This window comes from Artemia franciscana, chromosome 2 (assembly GCF_032884065.1).
Source record: "Artemia franciscana chromosome 2, ASM3288406v1, whole genome shotgun sequence".
Lineage (NCBI taxonomy): Eukaryota > Metazoa > Arthropoda > Branchiopoda > Anostraca > Artemiidae > Artemia > Artemia franciscana.
Window position 1 is genome coordinate 48,082,812 of NC_088864.1, and position 19,564 is coordinate 48,102,375.

Below are 19,564 nucleotides of genomic sequence, written 5' to 3' on the forward strand. Positions count from 1 at the left end.
TTCCAAAAAGGTGCTATATACAGTACATGTGGCAGGACAATGGCATTATACAGCGACGCAAGGTATTTACGGCAGAACCTATGTCTGTTACCAATAATTGACCCGTACGCAATCCAGATTTTCACTTCTACGTGTCGCACAAGAATAACCCCGAAGGGGAGGCTTCGACCGACTGGTAAACCAAGGTAAGTAACACTCTCAGATGGTTTCACAACTGAATCACCCAAAGGGATTTCTTCTTCACAGTACTCCGCATTGAAAATCAAGACGGCAGATTTCGACACATTAAATGACAAACTTACGGTATTGTATTCCTTATTCAACACATAAAAATCTTACGATAGTCGATCAGCGGACCTGTTCAAATTAAGCAAGTCATCAGCATACATCATCAACGAAACATCAATCCCTTTTGATACACAAGAAGTAGCTACTCGGGCTTGCGCCGGCAGAACACTGTTGTGGTACAAACTCGGAGATACAACTGAACCTTGCCTGCCTCCTTTACGGACCGATACAACAGCGGACTCGACCAGAATTAAGGGTATTTTGATTAGCACTCTAAGGCTATTGTACATATAATATGTACAATACACAAATTTAGCCCTTGTTTATATACTTCTAGAAGGATCTGGTGGTTTGGTATTTGACAACAGTGTCTGCCATTTGACAATATAAGCATTTCTAGAAGCTTGCATAATACTGGTGACACTGTAATTGGACGAGGAGCATATGTTAGCTGGCTTTGCTTTTTTCAGGATGGGTGTAACTTGCCCTGTACAGAAAACATCGGGTATAAAACCGACTACGAATATGACCTGGTAGAATAGTGTTAATATTTCATATAAAAGACGAGTACCATTCACAAGGTGAAGTGTACACAACCGTCAACTCCGTGTATTTTTTTCTTTTTCATCCTAAAGGCATTTGCAGTTACATCCCAAACAGATTCGGTGCAGCCCGGAAAACTGGAGTTTGATAGTGTTAATATTTCATATAAAAGACGAGTACCATTCAGAAGGTGAAGTGTACACAACCGTCAACTCCGTGTATTTTTTTCTTTTTCATCCTAAAGGCATTTGCAGTTACATCCCAAACAGATTCGGTGCAGCCCGGAAAACTGGAGTTTGATTGCACAGATTCAAGCTATATGGTCTAGCTCTACTGGGATTCGGGGAATTAAATTCACTCGTGAAGTAAGCTTGCTAGTCATTTGGATTTCTAGGCATGGACTTAGGCATGGTTGGGTGATCTTTCATGCGGTCTTTCCGTAAACAACTTGGATCATTAATTATTCTCTCTGTATAGTCATTTTTCACATTCGTGCAATACTGCTTGAGGGCTTTCTCAAATTTACTTTTTGTGTGTACACGGTGACAATTCAGCACACCGGATTTAGGACGACCACTTTCCTTGCAGACCGAGAACCAAAACTTAGCATCCTGACATGCTTTCACTAGCTCTTGATTATTTGAGAACCCATGGGTTTCAATACCTTTACGGATTTTCCTAACGGGAATAGCAGCCTTTTCGTCAGTTAGTAGTGCATGGATGATTACAGCACAAAAGGCATTAACCTGTATTTAATTTTCCTGGATATGCCTTTGCACGTTGGCTTGTATTAGACTAAATGACACCCTGATCTTCTGAAGCGTCGTGTCGAGATCTGTCCGATAAAGTGGGAAGTCGGCCTTTGACCAGTCTTATTTCATGCCACTTTGAAGTATTTTTGGCCTTCGGGATACACACATTAACACATGCTTCAATTAGGATGTGGGCAGCAGAGTGACTTCCCATTAGCACACTCACTGTGGCACTCATGTTTGATGGACATGCGACATGGTCTATATTTGAGACTGAACCACTAGTATGTACAAACGTGAAATCTATGTCTTTCGGGAGCACACGATACCGACTTTCAAGTGCACCTAGGATCAGCTGAGACCAAGGAGACGAGTCGTTGACTAGATCACAGTTGTAGTCTCCGACTATAGCGCATTCCAGTTTGGACAACATAGTAGTCCTGAGGCACTTTGCAAGAGTACCGCTTTCGAGAATCGGTTATCTGATTCTTCCTCACTGTACTTTGTAGAAAGGTAGACATTGACAATCAAAAGGTTCTTGACCCTTATAGCCATAAAGTTTTCAGCTGTATGAAGACTCTCAGAATCAACGGCAGAGTTATATATGATTGCTAGTCCCCCAAAAGGCCTCCCGCGTTGACGAGACTTGGCTGGTACAAAATAAAATGTATGATTGTCTAAAAACTTAAGTAGGCTGAGGCTATCATTTGTCAGTAAATGTTCTTGGATGCATAGAATATCGCTACGCCGACATAGTTCTTCAATTACAGGGATTCTGTGAGGAACACCTCCATTTATATTCCAAGACATAATCCTAGTATTCTGTTCATTCATCGGAGCGTTTTATTTTGCGATTGGCTTTTTCATCTCAGGGCAGCAGAATGACTGACATATATGTTTTGTCGACTAACATGCTGCACATCCAATTAGTTTTGTGCATTGGGTACTAGCATTCGACGTATGGCCTTGGACACCGCAACATGGGGAAGTCTGGGGAGCGGAGCATGCCACTGAAATGTGACCAAATTTCTGGCAATTATTGCATCGTTTTGGGAGGTTCACAAATTCTTCAATCGGAAAACGTTCAAAATCTAGTTTTGGCGGGCTTTTCATAGTCAGATCTAGCTGATAACGGGAGGAAAGTACAACTTATAGGTTTGACTAGCACCACACTGCTCTGCCCTTTTGCAATCTGAAACACAGGCTTTCACCATTTTAGCATGCAGTTGGAATGTTTTTGATCACTTCTATAAACGTTGAGGATTTCACCCTAGCTTCTACACTTTTTGATTTCTGGTTGATAGAATAAGTAATGCTGTCTGCCTTTTCAGATCGGTTTCTTTTCAATTCAACATCATCAACCAATATGTCATCTCCGCAAATGCTGGTAAGAATTTGTTTTCTTTCTTCTGACGTGTTAGTGGGGGGGGGGGGGGCATTCAGAACTACGTAATAGGGTAGTGGAGAATATCTATCAGGGGTGGGATTAGGTTGATTTCTGTCACTTATAGGATTGCCGGGTGGCCCTGGGAGTGGAACTGTTCTGTAATGCTTGAGAAAACCTGAGAGCTACCATTACTTTTAATTCACCTAAGATATAATACAAGCGCCTACTTCTGATCCACTGGTTGGTACTTCTTGGGGATTAAATATAACGAACTTGCGGAGTTTTATCCTTTCTTTAGCACATCGTGCAAGTAGCTTAGCAATATCCACTAAATTATCCTTACATTTCATATCTTGCACACATTTCATAATCAATCACCAGTTTTGGCATCCTTAGTTAACAGTTCGTTTGCCTTTAAAATCGAGTCTCTATCAAAAATTCCACAGCTCGTTTTAAAAACACTTCCTTCTTTATTCTGACAGCCATTGATCGCGATATATAGTTCAACACGGCGTTTGGTGACGAGAGAACTGCCTCTCACCCGCTTACAAATTAGGGTTACGTTAATGTCTTATTAAACCACTTTACATCTACAATCCCTATCCATCTCAACTTTGCTCTCATTATAGCCTTAGAAAGTAGGATTCAACCACACTTTTCATACAGCCTACTGTTTGAAATATGGCCAGTTAGCCGGGCACCCAAAACAAAACGCGGTTAGTTTCTCTGGAAAATATCTATTAAATCGTCCTCTGTTTTTCCTAGTGCCCATGCTTCAGAGCCATATTTGACTACTGGTATCACTGTGGCCTCCAGTATTCTAATCTCGGCTTGCAGACTTATCTTCCTATTCTTGAAAACTTTTTCAAATTTGAATAAACACCCTAGGCCTTGGCTAGTCTAATTTTATCATCTTCACTGTGCCCATTGGTCTTTCCTAATAATACTACCGAGGTAAATTGAGCTGTCCACTTGATCGATCTTTTTATTACCTAACGTTACCTTTTCATCTTCACTTATTCCTAGCCTTAGCGACTTAGTCTTCTTGACATTAATTTTCAAACCTATTCTAGCATTCTGAACTCGAAAAACCTTCAAAAGCTAATTTCTTTTGCTCACACGTTTTTTACAGGATGCTTAAATCACCAACATAATCTCAATCTAGAAAACATTTTCTTGACCATTTGATTTGGTCAAACAATTTGATTTGATCAAACACCTTTGCCTTTTCTGCGCTCTTTCACAAAAAATCCATCAAAATCATCCATATAAATGGAGATAAAACACAACCCTGCTTAACTCCTGATTTAATACAAAACCAGCTACTAACCTTACTTCCTACCTTAACCGCAGTAGTGGTTTTCTCGTACACAGCACTAATCACTTTAATATATTTGTCTGTTATACCATACAAGGATAAGACCTTCACAAAACCTCTTCTATCAGCAGAATCAAACGCTTGCTCATAATCTATAAAGCAGAGGACTAGAGGAGTTTGACTAAGGCACTTCTCAATTATTAACCTATGAGTGAAAATTTGATCAACACATCCTTTACCTTTCTTAAAACCATGCTATTCTTCTTTTAAAACTTAGTCTACAGCATCTCTAAGTCTTAAAAGTATCGTCATACTAAGTAATTTACTACCTAAAAAAACAAGCTAATGTCTCTATAATCATCTCACTCATTCTTATCACCCTTCTTATACAAGGGTTTAAGGTTTTCCTAAAATCACTAGGTACTGCCCCTTTTTCAGAAACCATATTCATAATCTTCAATGACTTATTTATAACCTCATAGCCACCATATTTAAGAAACTTATTTACCAACATATCATTATCTTGGGCATTATTCTTCCTTTTAGTACTGTCACTAATTTTTATTTAAGTCTCTCTTCACATCCAAGGCATCACAAACTTTTTCATTTTCCTCTTTATCTTTTCCTCTAACTCTATCCCGATTTAGCATATCCTCAAAATGTTCTGCACATCTCTCTTTAAGTCTTTCCTTAACACTAATTAAGGGCCTGCTCCTATCTTTAACTGGGACAAGTCCAGATTGACTACTCCCTCTGAATGTATTAATATCCTGGTAAATGTCTACTTTCGTTCCAAATGCTCTAAAGTGCGTATTTCTGCATATAGCAAGAATCTGACGATCGCATATTATTTCTTTGTCATTATTAGAGAAGCACATCCGTTTTTTAGGTTTCTAAAATCCCACTACAACGAGACTAAAAATGCGTAAAGTGGCCTTGCTTACAGATAACATTGCCTATAGAGCAAACCGTATTAGTCCATGAGCCCTGCAGGCAGCGGGGCGAGGTCTGTATTCTATATTTACTCAACAAAGAGTTATACAACTAAAAAAAAAGAAAACCTCAAATGAGGTCTATTAAATAAATATATAATACAAACCTCGCCCCACTCATGGACTCATGACCTTGCTCTTGGACTAATACACTTCATATTATTGACTTACAAATAAAGTGAACATACTAGTCAATGCCTTGGTAAAGGTTTAGTTTCATTCCAAGTGCGCTAAAGTGTGTATTACTGCATATAGCAAGATCCTGATGATCACATATTACTTCTTTGTCATTATTAGGGAAGCGCATCCATGTTTTAGCTTTCTAAAATCCCCCTCCAACAAGACTAAAAATGCATAAAGTGGGCTTGCTTACAGGTAACATTACCTATAGAGCAAAGCATATTAGTCCATGAGCCCCACAGGCAGTGGGTGTGGTCTGTATACTATATTTATTCATCAAAGAGTGAAAAAAACTAAAAAGAAACCCTCAAATAAGGTTTATTAAATAAATATAGAATACAGACCTTGTCCTACTGCCCGCAGGGCTTATGGACTAGCTTTGCTCTATATGTAATGTTACCTGTAAGCAAGCCCACTTTAAGAATTTTTAGTTTGCCCCTTGGAAGAGGAGGGTCAACCAGAAATGGATGCGCTTCTCTAATAATGACAAAGAAACAAGATCCAATCATCAGAATCTTGCTATGTGCAGTAATACACACTTTAGAGCACTTGGAACAAAAGTAAACATTTACCAATATGCCAATACAATATTTTACTATTATGTCGTCTAGCTGTATCTTCCAGATCCTCAACAATTTTACCTATAGCCTCCCCTTCATACCTCCTTAGTTCATATTTTAATACTTTTTCTACTTTCTTTATATTCCTCTAATTTTCGTATGATCTATCACTCAGATAATTCTTGTACAAGCTTGTCTCCTCTCTATTAAACATAAATCATTTTCATTACTGTTTCTAGCTGTGTTCCTAACCTCCTTTCCTGAGACACCATCAGCAATTTCACAAATTGTTTTCCTAAAAGTATTCCATCCATCTTCTACATTGTCGAATTTTTCATCTGTCCAGTTTAGCATTCAGCTGTTCCTGGAAAGTTTCTCCAAAATTCCTGTCCTTGAGTCTGCCAACGTCATAACTTTCCAAAAGGCTATAAAATTGCAGCAGTCTGTGGCTATTACTTTTTTCTGTTCCTACACCAAACTTATCTTGGCTAGGATGCCATCTATCCCTTTTTCTACGGACCTGGGTGTTAAAAACTACTAAATATTAATGTGTTCAAGTAAATATAATTTTTCAGGTGTTCTTGACTTAGGTGTTCAGTTTAATATTTTTTTTTTAAATTATACTTCATCAATCGATTGTTTTATATTCAAAAGAATAAACTTTAAAAGAAGAAAATATTGAGGAAATATGTTGCTTAATAGACTAGAAAAACTAAATTGGGGGCTTACAACTTATACACACATAAAAACAGGAGCTCCAAAAACTTTGAGCAGTATTTAGTGTCTCACACTGTAAAAAATACCCATTAAAAATATGTTTTGGTTTCATTAAATTGCAAATCACACTTTAGCCTTTAGGACATTTTAGAAGGATTACAGTTTCTATCACTCTACTCTTTTTTTTTCTTGCTGTTTATTGTTTTTGTTTTTGTTTATTTATAATACTCCGTATGTTGTGTTTTTTACTTTTACGGGTAATAAATCATTCATTCATTCCTTATCTTACTGATAGTCCTGATCTTACTTGCGACAATTTCTGTTTATTTTAAATTTGATAAGTTAGACATGATTATTTATTTTATTTTCATTTTGAATTTTTTACAATTTATAATTCATTCTAGGAAACCCAACTTAAAACAAATATGAATTGTATAAATCATGGATCCAGGACAAACATAAGTTAAACTAAATAAGTATTTTACTTTTGTCTGTGTTGATATTGCCATTAATATTCCATACATTTTGTTTGACTCTTTATCTACAACAGCAAATTCTCAAATTTTTAGCAATGTTTCCAAGGTAAAAAAAAACAAAAAATAAATGGTTTTTGACAAACTCCCCCCCCCCACAAAACAAAGTAAAAAATCTTAAACATATTAACATCTTGAAGAAGAAAATGATCTATTAAACCCAAGATACCAGCTACAGAGACGACAGTACCTACATGGTGATCTGTAAACCTAACTACATGGAAGAAGAATGTGTTTCACATTTGAAGTGGCTTTTTCTTAGAAAAAAGTCCCTTTCTTAAATGTTAGGGTATAAAAACAAATTACTTTAAATTGGACTTGCCAGTGATAAGGAGAAGTCCTGTGAACACCGGTCAATGATAATGATGACTCTACTCATTAGAAGCATCCCATACTGTGAGCCAAGATTTCCTGCACCTCTCTTTGTCAACTGCTGACATAAGGTTTCAACACGGGGTGACATAACACCATTCTGGCTTAAGGAGTTCCATAAGACTCACTACACGATTAGAAATAAATTTGTTTCACAGCCTTTTGAGTTGGAGCAATTTTGTTACCTCTTGTGACTAAATCTCCTTTGCCATTGGCACGCCGTACACAAAAAATTCTTCAGACAATTTTGCTATCTTTATGCCATCAGACTTAGAAACATAATTTCTAAAACCTGAATCGAACCAGGTATCTCAGTCAAAAGTTTTTTCCCTTCTTCTTTACGAATTTGGCAAAAAACTTCTCAATCTCCTTAACAAAAACGGAATTTTTAGCGCTATCTATTATACAAAAATCTATGTAGTGTTACAAGGCTACGTTTTTGAATTAAAACTTTGTAACGCGCAATTTGTGAGTATTGAAATGTCTATCTGTACTCCTACTATCAATGCATAAGAAAAAATATATACATAATTTTACTTTACATATCTATTTGAGGGTAAATATAACACGATTCTATCCCTCACAAGGTTAACAAACTAGGCTACTTGATGCCTTTTCTATGCTCTTTCCAAATAGGCTAGTCTAAAATGGCCAATTTAAGCCAATCACAAGTACACCTTTCCCCAATTATCCCACATATAGCTCTAGTGATATATTTCTCCAAAAACCTACTTTAATTTGGCAATATCTTATAGCCGAGTATCAGCAGTTTTAGGCCTCAATCTGGAAGGGTGATGGGGCAAGGTTAAAATAACAGGAATTGCATTATCAGAACTAAAGGCAGAGAAAAAGCAACTGGTAACTGAAAATTAAAGTAAAATGTTTTTTTTGTCAAAATTTCAATAGGTAAAATGAATAGTTGTAGTGTTGGCCAGTCAAGTCATGGCTAATTGTAGAAAAAGCCAAGACAGATAGTCCAATTAAGTGGGCATCAAGTCATGGTTCATTTTACATGCTACACCTCTCATGCATGTGACTACACAATGCCAAACTAGAGTCAACCTTGTTGGAGGTTCATGTACCTGTCATGTAGGCAAATTTCAGGACCCTCTAACCACAGGAGTGTAAAAATATAATAGGTGCACATGTATTATATGGCCAACACTCAAGTTTACTGCATAATTTTCAAGAACAAACCAGTTTTATATATCTGTATTTAGAAACAATTAGCTAATGCTCAGTGAAAAACAAGTGGTGGGTGGCAGAATAGGCTACTGGGATTTTATAATTTAGGCTGTGCATTTGCCCATTAGGGGGGTGGGGCTGTAAATTTTTGTTGTTCATATTATTGACTGTGTTTTTGATAAAATATGAAAGCCAATGGAAGAAGGTGTAGGATGGTTAGGTTGGGTTATGCTATTTTAAGCCTTTTTATACCCAAAAACTAGAAATATTTTCATCATTTTCAAGAGCTCAAAAAGGGCTTAAGTTTGAATTTGCAATAGAAGTGATTATTATATTTGTAAAGAGCTTAAAAAAGGCATTGGTAAATGTTTAGTTTTGTTCCAAGTGCTCTAAAGTGTGTATTACTGCATATAGCAAGATTCTGATGATTGCATATTGTTTCTTTGTCATTATTAGTGAAGCACACCCATTTCTGGTTGACCTTTCTCCTCCCTGGGGCAAACTAAAAATGTGTAAAGTGGGCTTGCCTACAGATAACATTACCTATAGAGCAAAGCATATTAGTCCATTAGCCCTATAGGCAGCAGGACAAGGTCTGTATTCTATATTTATTTAATAAACCTCATTTGAGTTGTTTTTTTTAGTTTTATCACTCTTTGTTGAATAAATATAGAACACAGACCTTGCCCATTGCCTGTGGGGCTCATGGACTAATATGCTTTGCTCCATAGGTAATGTTACCTGTAAGCAAGCCCACTTTATGTATTTTTAGTCTTGTTGGAGGGAGATTTTAGAAAGCTAAAAAAGGGATGCACTTATCCAATAATGACAAAGAAACAATATGTGATCATCAGAATCTTGCTATATGCAGTAATACACACTTTAGTGCACTTGGAATGAAACTAAACATTTACCAAGGCATTGACTAGTATGTTCACTTTATTTGTAAGTCAATAATATGAACCATGAACAATTTACCAGTGGAGTTAGGCTACCCCCTCCCCCTAATGTGGAAATATCTAGGGTAAAATTCTAGTATAGTTACTTTTTGCTATCTTGGAAAGGGATTTGGTTAGGAAAATGAAACTTTCAGTGACAAATCCAGGGCCAAAAACATACTCTGGGAAGGTATTGCCAAGCTTTCATGTTAACCCTCTTCTGATTTCTAACCCTTAGAAATTTGCCTGTTTGACATGTCTATGCCTATTGAAATTTTGCAAAATAACATTTTATATTAATTAAGCATGTTTGCAGATCTATGAAACCTCATAAATTGAAATTGAGCAAAGTTTTGAAGCTGAAAATAGTTTTGTTGTACTTCATTCAAACAGAAGATCTATTTTGCAAGGTTTCACTTTTATAACACAAGGATTTTTAAAGGTCAGGCCCTCTAGAGGGAGAAGGAGTGAAGGCAGGTACTTCAAATTACCTTCCTGGGACATACTCTATAGACCCATCCCTGAATGTTTTATTTTCCTAATCTAACCCCTTTCCAAGATTGCAAAATGTAGCTGAACTAGAATTTTACCATATCTAGCTCAGATTTGTTTCTAAAGTAGTATATTTTTGTCATGTTTGGGTATTTTTCATTAGGATTAACCTAACTTCACTTCTTGCATGTTGGTGGTATAATACAAAATACTATATAAAATAAAGGAATTTAATTTCAGGAAAACTGGAGGAGGTAGCTGCCCCCAACTTATGGGATATGATAGACTTGGGGGCTGATTGCCTTACATTTTAATTTGACTCTTAAAAAGGGCACTAAAACTTTTGAATTCCAATCAAATGAGCTCCATCCAATCCAAAGTTTATGTGACTACCCATTCCATAAAACCTTATATGCCCCAGGCATAACTTACAACCCATGCCCATGGGCTCTGGGTGATTGTGATCACCATAAAGACATTGTTATATGATTTTTGGACTATTGATAACAAAATGGGTATCTCACAATTTCAATTGAATGTGTTTTGGGAAAAGAGGATGTCAGGGATGAGTTTCAGATGCTCTCCATCATGTTTGACTCTTAAAAGGGAACAAGAACTATACATTTCAAATCAAATGAGCCTTTTCTAAAGTTCATATGACCACCCTTTCCTTTTAAAAATTGTATATGCCCCTGGGGAATAACTTACAACCCTAGACTCTGGGGGATTCTGCCCACCCCAAAGACCTTGTTATATGATCTTTTTTTTGAACAAAGGACTATCTCAAAATTTTATTGGATGCTTTTGTAGAAAATTAAACAAGGGGGGCTGGATAAACAAAGGGGGGCCTTTCAAATTTGCTGAACAAAATGGTTATCTCAAAATTTTGATTTGATGTGTTTTGGGAATTGATGGTTGTAGGGCAGGGCTTGATACCCTCTAATCACTTTTGACTTAAAAAAGTCTCTCAATTTCCAGCCAAATGAGCCATTTTGAAGTTTTATAAGAATAAATGGTTATCTCAAAATTTCCATTAGATGCATTTTGGAAAAATATGAGGTATGTGGGGGGCTATCCACCCTCCAATCACTTCGAATCTTAAAAAGGGCACCAAAACTTCTGATTACAAATCTAATGAGCCCTCTGAACTTTATACAACCTCCCTTTCTATAAAAAAAAACCTTATATGTTCCCAGGGCATAACTTATAACCCTTGCCCTGAAGGCTGTGGAGGGGTGTATTATCCTCAAAGACATAATTTCCAGGTCTATTAACTATACTGAACAAAATAAAATTCTAAAAATTTTGATTAGATGTGTTTTCAGAAATGGTGAACGTGGGAGGGGGGAGGGTAAGTTGCCCTCCAATCACTTTTGACAATTAAAAGGGAAATTAGCCCCTTAAATTTTCAATCAAATGAACCTATTTCGAAGTTTCTACAACAACAGATGGCCATCTCAAAATTTTTATCAGATACATTTCAGGAAAATATGAGGGAGGGGTTATCCACCCTCCAATCACTCTGAATCTTATAAAAGGTACTAGAAATTCCGATTACCAATCTAGTGAGCCCCCTCAGATGTTTTTACAACCATCCTTTTCTGTAAAAACCTTATATATTCCAAGGGCATAACTTATAACCCTTGCCCTGAGGGCTGTGAGCGGGGGGGGGGGTCTCAAAATGTTTGATTAGATGTATTTGGGAAAATTGTGGGGGCTAGTTACCCTCCAATCATTTTCGAATAGTAAAAGGGGCACTAGCCCCTTCAGTTTCCAATCAAATGGCCATCTCAAAATTTTTATCAGATGTATTTTGGGAAAATATGAGGTGTGGGGGATATCTACCCTCCAATCACTATGAATCTTATAAGGGGCGTTAAAACTTCTGATTACCAATCCAATGAGCCTCCTCTGAAGTTTTTATGATCACCCTTTCTATATAAACCTTATATGCCCCCAGGTCATAGCTTACAACCCTTGCCCTGAGGGCTCTGAGGGATTGTCATCCTCAAAGACATAGTTTCTGGACCTTTCAACTCTGTGGAATAAAATGGCTATCTCAGAATTTTGATTGGATGTGTTTAGGGAAATGTTGAACGTGGGAGGGGGGTTTGTTGCCCTCCAATCACTTTTGACTATTAAAAAGGACACCAGCCCTTTCAATTTCCAGCCGAATGAGCCATTTTTGAAGTTACTACAACAACAAATGACAATCTCAAAATTTCAATCAGATGCATTTTGGGAAAATATGAGGTGTGTGTGGGGGAAGGGGATGTCCACCCTATGATCACTCTGAATCTTAAAAAGGGCACTAGAACTTCTGATTACTGATCCAATGAGTCCTCTCCCAGATTTACACAATCACCTTTTCTATATATACCTTATATACCCCCAGGACATAACTTACAGCCCTTGCCCTAAGAGCTGTAGAGGAGTTGTCATCCTCAAAGACATAATCTCCGGACTTTTCAACTACGTTGAACAAAATGGCTATCTGAAAATTTTGATTGGATGTGTTTGGGGAAATGGTGTGCATGGGAAAGGGGGTTAGTTGATCTCTGATCCCTTTTGACTATTAAAGAGGGCACTAGCCTTTTCAATTTACAATCGAATGGGCCCTTTTCAAAGTTTTTATGTCAACTCCTTTAATACAAAGTGCTCTGGTCTAAAAAAAAAATGCATTGTGCCCACATTGCTCTTTACTTGGGCAGCACTATTGTGCTGCCTATGATGAACTAGAGGCCACTGCAAAAAAATCCATATTCCCTGATCTTGAAGAAGAGAGCAACAAGTGTTTGAGCAGTGTCACTGTGGAGTGGTTGACAGAAAAGACAGCCCAGGCAGCAACTATAGACTCATTCAAAACTATGGTTGACAAGGATTAAATGAACATTAACTGGAAGCTCAATTGGGACTAAAACATAAACACAGATTGTCGCACCACCACTAGCAAGAAATCTACAGGAGCCCTTTACCACCATATTTTGCTTACAATTGTCATTTAAGATAATCAGGGGTTAGGTTGCATTTGTAAGTGAATTGATTGGAATTCAGGAATTCAATTGGCTAGTATGTTCATCTTGTCCTTAAGATCAATTCCAACACCTTTAATATATTTATCTAATATACTTCTCTGTTGTTTTGCATATATGGAAGAAATAGTAACTGAAACCCTAAAAAACGGAATTTGGATACAAATAGATACGTCAAAAGAACCGGATTTTTATGCTGATTTTAAATATATAAGTCTTGTCAAGTTTAGTCCTACCCATCAAAAGTTACGAGCCTTAGAAAATTTGCCTTATTTTCGGGAAAAAGGGGGAAAACCCCCTAAAAGTCATAAAATCTTAATGGAAATCACACTGTCAGATTCAGCGTATTGGAGAACCCTGCTGTAGAGGTCTCAAGCTCCTATCTGCAAAAATATGGAATTTTGTATTTTTTGCCAGAAGAAAGATCATGGGTGTTTATTTGTTTTTTTGTTGTGGTTTTTGTATTGACCCAGTATTGATTGTATTGACCCAGTGGTCCTAGAATATCAGAAGAGGGCTCACTCGAATGGAAATTAAAAGTTCTAGTGCTTTTTTTAAGTGACAAAAAAATTGGATTGCAACTAGGTCACCTCCCCTGCTACTTTTTCCCCAAAATCTTCCAATCTTTACGCTATAGTTTGATGCATTCTCACAGCTCTATTTTTTTAAACAATAAAAAACTTTCCTTGCTTCCAGGGGCTTATGCAAATTTATTATGTATTTTTCCAATGTGGATTATTGTTCCGTGTTGGCCTATGGCTGTAATTTAGTTAAACTTGTGGTTAAAATTTCATATAGGACAGAAATAAAATAGAAAGAAACTGAAAACATATAGTTCTAGATTAGTAGTTCAGGAAGGTCAATGCAACTCTCACAGCTGAATCCAGAGCCTCAATTGTCTCTTGGGAAGGTGTTTTGACGTACTTACCTCTAATCCTTCTCCCTCTAAAGGGCACTGGCCTTTAATGAATTTCGTATTCTTTTTGTTATAAAATTAAAACCTTGAGAGATGGATGTGCTGCTCAAATGAGGCACAAGAAAAGTGTTTAGAACCTGATGCAGTTGCTCCATCCTGATTTGTAAGGTTTTAAAGATTTCAAAAGCTGTTTCTTAGATCCAGGTAAAAAGCTTGACATGACTTCAAATCCTGCTGAAATTTAGATAGGCATTGATTTGACGTCTATGCAATCTTTTAAGCCCTAAATATAAGAAAAGGGTTAAGATAATAGCTTGGTAACACTTTCCCAGGGTTTTTTTTAGGTCCTTGATTCATTCTTAAAAGTTTCATTTGCATAGCTTAGCCTTCTAAGTTAGCAAAACGCCCCTCAACTATAAGTTTATCTTATTTTCTGAGACTTAGCAAATTGCAAGGAAGATAGGTTAACACCTGACTCAACTGTCAAGAAAGTTATTTTTCCTTAACTTTGGTTTGACTCAACTTTTCTTTGGCTGGATGTTTTGAAAATACAATTTCAAGGATTTGAGTAGGATTTCAAGCCACATAGAAAACCTTATAAATGAGGGTTTAGCCAACTATATAAGGCTCAAAACATTTTTTTTTGTTTTTATTCAGGCTGTAGTTATATTTCTGAAAGTTTCCTAATAGTTTTGGTGGGTGAGTGAAACTTTCAGAAATCAGCTACATTCAGAGCCTAAACTATGCTCTGGGAAGATCGTTGAGGTATGTCCATCACTCATTCCCCCTCCAAAAGGCAATAACCTTTGAAGAAATAAGACAAACTTTATGTTGAAAAAATGAAACTTTTCAGGAACAGATCTACATTACAAAGGACGCGCAAGAAAAGTGTATTGAATTTTATACCTTTGCTAAATTTTGATTTATAAGGTTTCAAAGAATTTAGGAAAATGAGTCATTAATTAAAATCAATTTTTCCTTTTTTAGAATTAAAGTGCTTTTTTATTAAGTAACTTTTGACATGTAGTTCAACACCTGCTTCTAGACCAGGTGATAAAATCAACCTTGCATGAAAAATCTGTTGTATACATTGAAACAAACTATTTGTGGAATGACTGCGTTCATAGATGTTGAAATCTTTGAATCATAATTTCTGTCTATTGAATGGACTAGAAAATTGTAGTATCTGCTGTTTTAAAATGTATCTGAACTATTGTAATTTAGCTGTAAAATATGAATATTAGCGTGTCTGAACTAGGGTTTTGCATGGTTTGCTGCAATTTCATCTTGCTTCAACATAAATTTGTTTATTTCTTATTCAACCTTCGTAAAATATGTTCATTTTCTGTGTTAAACAGTTTAATTTTTTAAACGAAATGTATACTTTTTCACTTTTGTTTTTCGAATTTGTTTTCAAATAAAAAAGTTGAAATACATTGAGTCACTAGCTCTATTTTCAAAAAAGTGTTAAAATATTCACCAAGTGTTGTAATCACATCATATGAGTGTAGACTGAATCTTCTATTAAACTGCCTGAGTGTTCATTTGCATATCCTTGTACTTTGAATATTGTAAATATGAGATTATTTATAATTTCGTATCTTGGTTCACCAACTGAAATTCTTATTACAAGGATTGAGCTACAAGTGGTTAAACTTGATAGCTGCTCTTCTAATATTTCATATTCCATATTTCTAATATTTCAGTGTGATTGTGACAGCCAAGTATAAAAATTGCAGGAAAAAAGAACAGAAACAAAAAAAAAGGTAATGCTATATTTCTTAGCAATATGGCTCCAAAAACCCTTCTTAAATGGCAAATTCTTGGATTGGAGTCCAGATATGAGCAACTAGGCTTTGTCATATCAATATTTGTCGTTAAGAATTTCTTACGGAAAAGCAAATTAAGCTTACCTTCTTACTGGTGATAAATTTAAAATTCATTTCCAAATATTGTGTGATGACTTAGTATAAAAATTTAGACAGAAAATATTGAATGCATGATATGTTGGATGATTTCTAGTTAAAACGGCCCTTGGGCAAAGCACCAGACCCTTACCCCTAGAAAATCTTCCAGGTCGCCTCCACTGAAACACCTGGAGTCTTTTGAAGGCATAAGCACCCCAATGCTGGATTTGAGTTGTGGGAAGCTGTTTTTGTATGTATGACAGTGAAATTGGTCGCCAGACTTAGCCACTGCAAATTAACATTAAAGTATTAGTGTAGAACAATCTTGATCAAAATTTGTAAGACATTTTAGTTTTCAGCTACCATGTTTGAGGAACCAGATTGGCCTGGTGCTGACAGTTTAAGTTCTTTGAATGCAAGTGCCATCTCCGTTGAGAAAAATGATGATAGCAGTAGTAAAAAGGCAAAGAAAGTGAAGAATAAAACAAACAGAACTCCAATTGTCATCCCAGAGGAACCAGGAAACGAAGAAACTATGAAAAACAGCACCAGAAAAAAGAAGAAAGTCCAGAATTTGAAAAAGGAATTTGTGGTGAATGAAAACAAAAATGAACAAAATGAATGTCTAGATCATCATCAAGGCAAAAGCAATAAAGATTTAAAAATAAATAAAAATAGATACCATAAAAATTTTGAAACAAAGCTTTTTGACAGTAGTGTAAGCGAATTCAGTGGTAGTAACAACAAGGAAATTGTCCCTGTTGAGGAGAAAAACTACAAGGCCGACAATTTAACTGACAATAGTAAGTCATCTTTGTTTCAAAATCCCAATAATAAAGGTAAAAAAAGGAAAATGAAAAAAATAGAAAATATTAGTGACAAAATAGCAATGAATAAAGGAATACAAGACTATTCTGTTGTGGAAAATGATGCTGCATATTCTGAAAACAAATCACTGGAGCCCGACAGTTTAGATGGTAATAGTTCAGCCTCTATTCAAAATGTTATTGAAGAAAGTAAAAGAAATAAAAGGAAGAAAAGGAACAGGAAAAACGGTGACAAAGTTGTTGCTGATAAAGGAGTAGAAGAAAACTCTGCAAGTTTTGAAGGAGTAGAACCCGAGTTGATGCCTCCTGAGTCAAAGCGAGCTAAAAATGCTGGTTCCAGCTATGGTGATATTTTGAGAGGAAAGCTGGTATCGTCCCGGTTTAGATATTTAAATGAATATTTATACACTTCTACAAGTGAAGATGCATTAAAAAAATTTAGGCAAGATCCTGAATCCTTCGATGTGTACCATAAAGGATTTCAACTTCAAGTTGCCAAGTGGCCAACAAATCCCATGAATATAATTATGAAATATATACAAAAACTTCCAAAAGGGGATATTGCTGATTTTGGCTCTGGAGATGCCCAAATTGCCAAATCGCTACCCGACAGAAAAGTTTACTCCTTTGATCTAGTTGCTCACAATGACCTTGTCACAGCTTGTGATATGGCTCATGTTCCATTAAAAAATGCCACTGTTGACTTGGCAATATTCTGTTTATCCTTAATGGGTACTAATCTTAGTGATTTCATTATGGAAGCGAATCGTGTTTTGAAAGTTGGGGGGTTTCTTCTTCTAGCAGAGGTTACAAGCCGTTGCAATGACATCGATGGATTTCTTAGAGCTTTAGAAAAGTTTGGATTTAAGCTTTTGAAGAAGAACGTAGAAAATACACATTTTTTCTTTGCTGCTTTCAAAAAAGTATCAAGTACTGGTAATAAGGCCAAATTGCCTAAGATTTATCTTAAACCATGTTTTTATAAAAAGCGCTAATGTTTCAAATTAAAAGTATTTCAATTATTTGCTCTTTTTGTTAAGTCAGGACTCCTTGATGTGTATTTGCATTTTGTGATCTTGTAATACTAGAACTCTCCAAAACTTCTTCAGTACCTAGAGGAGGATCTCATCGCCCATTTCGCTCAATCTAAATCCTATGCTGAAGCTGAAGAGGTGAAGTTGGATAAAGAGAACATTAAGTGGATAGCTTCTTTTACCTGGGTACAACCAAGGCCCATGATGTTTTTTCACAACAAAAAAAGTTTGGAAAAATAAGTCTTTGAACCAAGGTTAAAATATTGAAAGCTTTAGTAATAACAGTTGTCAAGTATTGTTCTGAAACCTGGGCGCTGGAAATGTGGGCTGACTTAGATGAGGGTTGAGTTAAATGTTGGTTCTGTGGGATGAGAGTTGAGTTACATAGGGTTGAGTTAAATGTTGGTTCTGTTGGGTGAGAGTTGAGTTACATAGGGTTGAGCTAAATGAAGTTTGTTTCAAATGGGGTTAAATTTTATGGGGAATTAGTTAAATGATGGATCAGTTGAATGGGATTGAATTGCATGGATTGATTTGAATGAGAGGTTGAGTTAAATGGGGTTGGTTTCAATGAAGGTTGAGATACATGAGGGTTCAGTTGAGCTGAGTTGCTGTGAAACTCGGAAAAATATTAAGGAAACAAATCTCGTTGCATTGATTCATTACGTCTATGTTTTTCTTTCTTTGTTAAGACAGTAGAACAGAACTACTTTTATAGATTACCTTATCATGCATTTATTTAAGCAAAAATACAGTTGCAACAAACTACAATACAAAAAGATCTTTCTAATAAAATAGTGGATTAAGATACTCGTGTACTCAAGAGTTTCTACAGGATATGTTTCAGGATAACTTCAGCCATTTAGAAGACCAAAAGTTATGCAATAAGAGTAGGGTTACCGCTCCCGTAAACCTTCTAAGGACCAGTGTTGTCATTTGTACTTCATTTAAAACAAAATCATTTTAAATAGTGTCTTATTTGTCATTAATACATTAAATAAAATAGCCAGGACTTCCAGTAATTTCTATCATTGTCAAGCATTTCATGGTAACGTTCTGTAAGTAAAAATGGTAAGTGTTCTGTAAGCATGTCTATAGTAACCGAAATATACGAAACTAATTCGTTAACGATAAATATATCAAAGGAATATCTTTTTTTGAGTGACTTCAAACACACGAGATTTATTTGAAATTATGCTAAAAAATACGAGCTGGAGAAAATTTCCAATGGGGAGGGGGTACCTGATCTTGCTGCATATGATGTAGCATCATATTCAGCATGTGCGAAAAGCAAAATTTGCGATTTCTTCCAAGAAATTATAATGGAGGGGTGTGTATGTGTTTATTTGTTTTTTTAATATTTTGTCACTATTACAGTCAGATTAGAACTATGGAAAAGCTATAAAACTATTGACAGCTGTGAGAGTCTCAATCGGTTTATGATTATAGCCGAGATATATATAGTCTACAACTATCGGATTTTATCACGGCAATGTGCCGATTTTTGCAAGTTTGTGCAGCAAAACAGGAATTTTGGACCAAACAGGGCCAAAGTACTATTGAGCGAAAATGCCGATCTAGCCTGTTGGCT

The 19,564-nt window shown here is 36.1% G+C and overlaps 3 protein-coding genes across 4 annotated transcripts in view; 2 read left to right on the plus strand and 1 right to left on the minus strand.

Annotated features, from left to right (window-relative positions):
• LOC136042939 (uncharacterized) overlaps positions 1 to 7,809 on the minus strand; it is a 65,243-nt gene extending 57,434 nt beyond the window's left edge. Inside the window, exon 1 of the mRNA XM_065727855.1 lies at positions 7,593 to 7,809. Coding sequence (XP_065583927.1) covers positions 7,593 to 7,733 — 141 coding nt within the window. The 5' untranslated portion in view covers positions 7,734 to 7,809. The remainder of the gene's footprint in view (positions 1 to 7,592) is intronic.
• A 269-nt stretch (positions 7,810 to 8,078) lies between these two features.
• Positions 8,079 to 17,961, plus strand: LOC136042955 (uncharacterized). Its single transcript, XM_065727861.1, has 2 exons — positions 8,079 to 8,110; positions 16,465 to 17,961. The coding sequence occupies exon 2, from the start codon at positions 16,477 to 16,479 to the stop codon at positions 17,932 to 17,934; it is 1,458 nt and encodes a 485-aa protein (XP_065583933.1). The 5' UTR covers positions 8,079 to 8,110; positions 16,465 to 16,476; the 3' UTR covers positions 17,935 to 17,961.
• Positions 8,178 to 19,564, plus strand: part of LOC136042964 (cysteine and glycine-rich protein 1-like) — a 122,673-nt gene continuing 111,286 nt past the window's right edge. Inside the window, exon 1 of one of the 2 annotated variants that reach the window (XM_065727876.1) lies at positions 8,178 to 8,198. The gene's annotated coding sequence lies outside the window, so the exon portion shown is untranslated. Of the gene's footprint in view, positions 8,199 to 8,482; positions 8,501 to 19,564 lie in introns of those variants that run through there. The other variant, XM_065727880.1, reaches the window with a different exon arrangement.

Coding starts and splice junctions, on each gene's coding strand:
- LOC136042955 (XM_065727861.1), top strand. CDS start 16,477: ATGTTTGAGGAACCAGATTGGCCTGGTGCTGACAGTTTAAGTTCTTTG.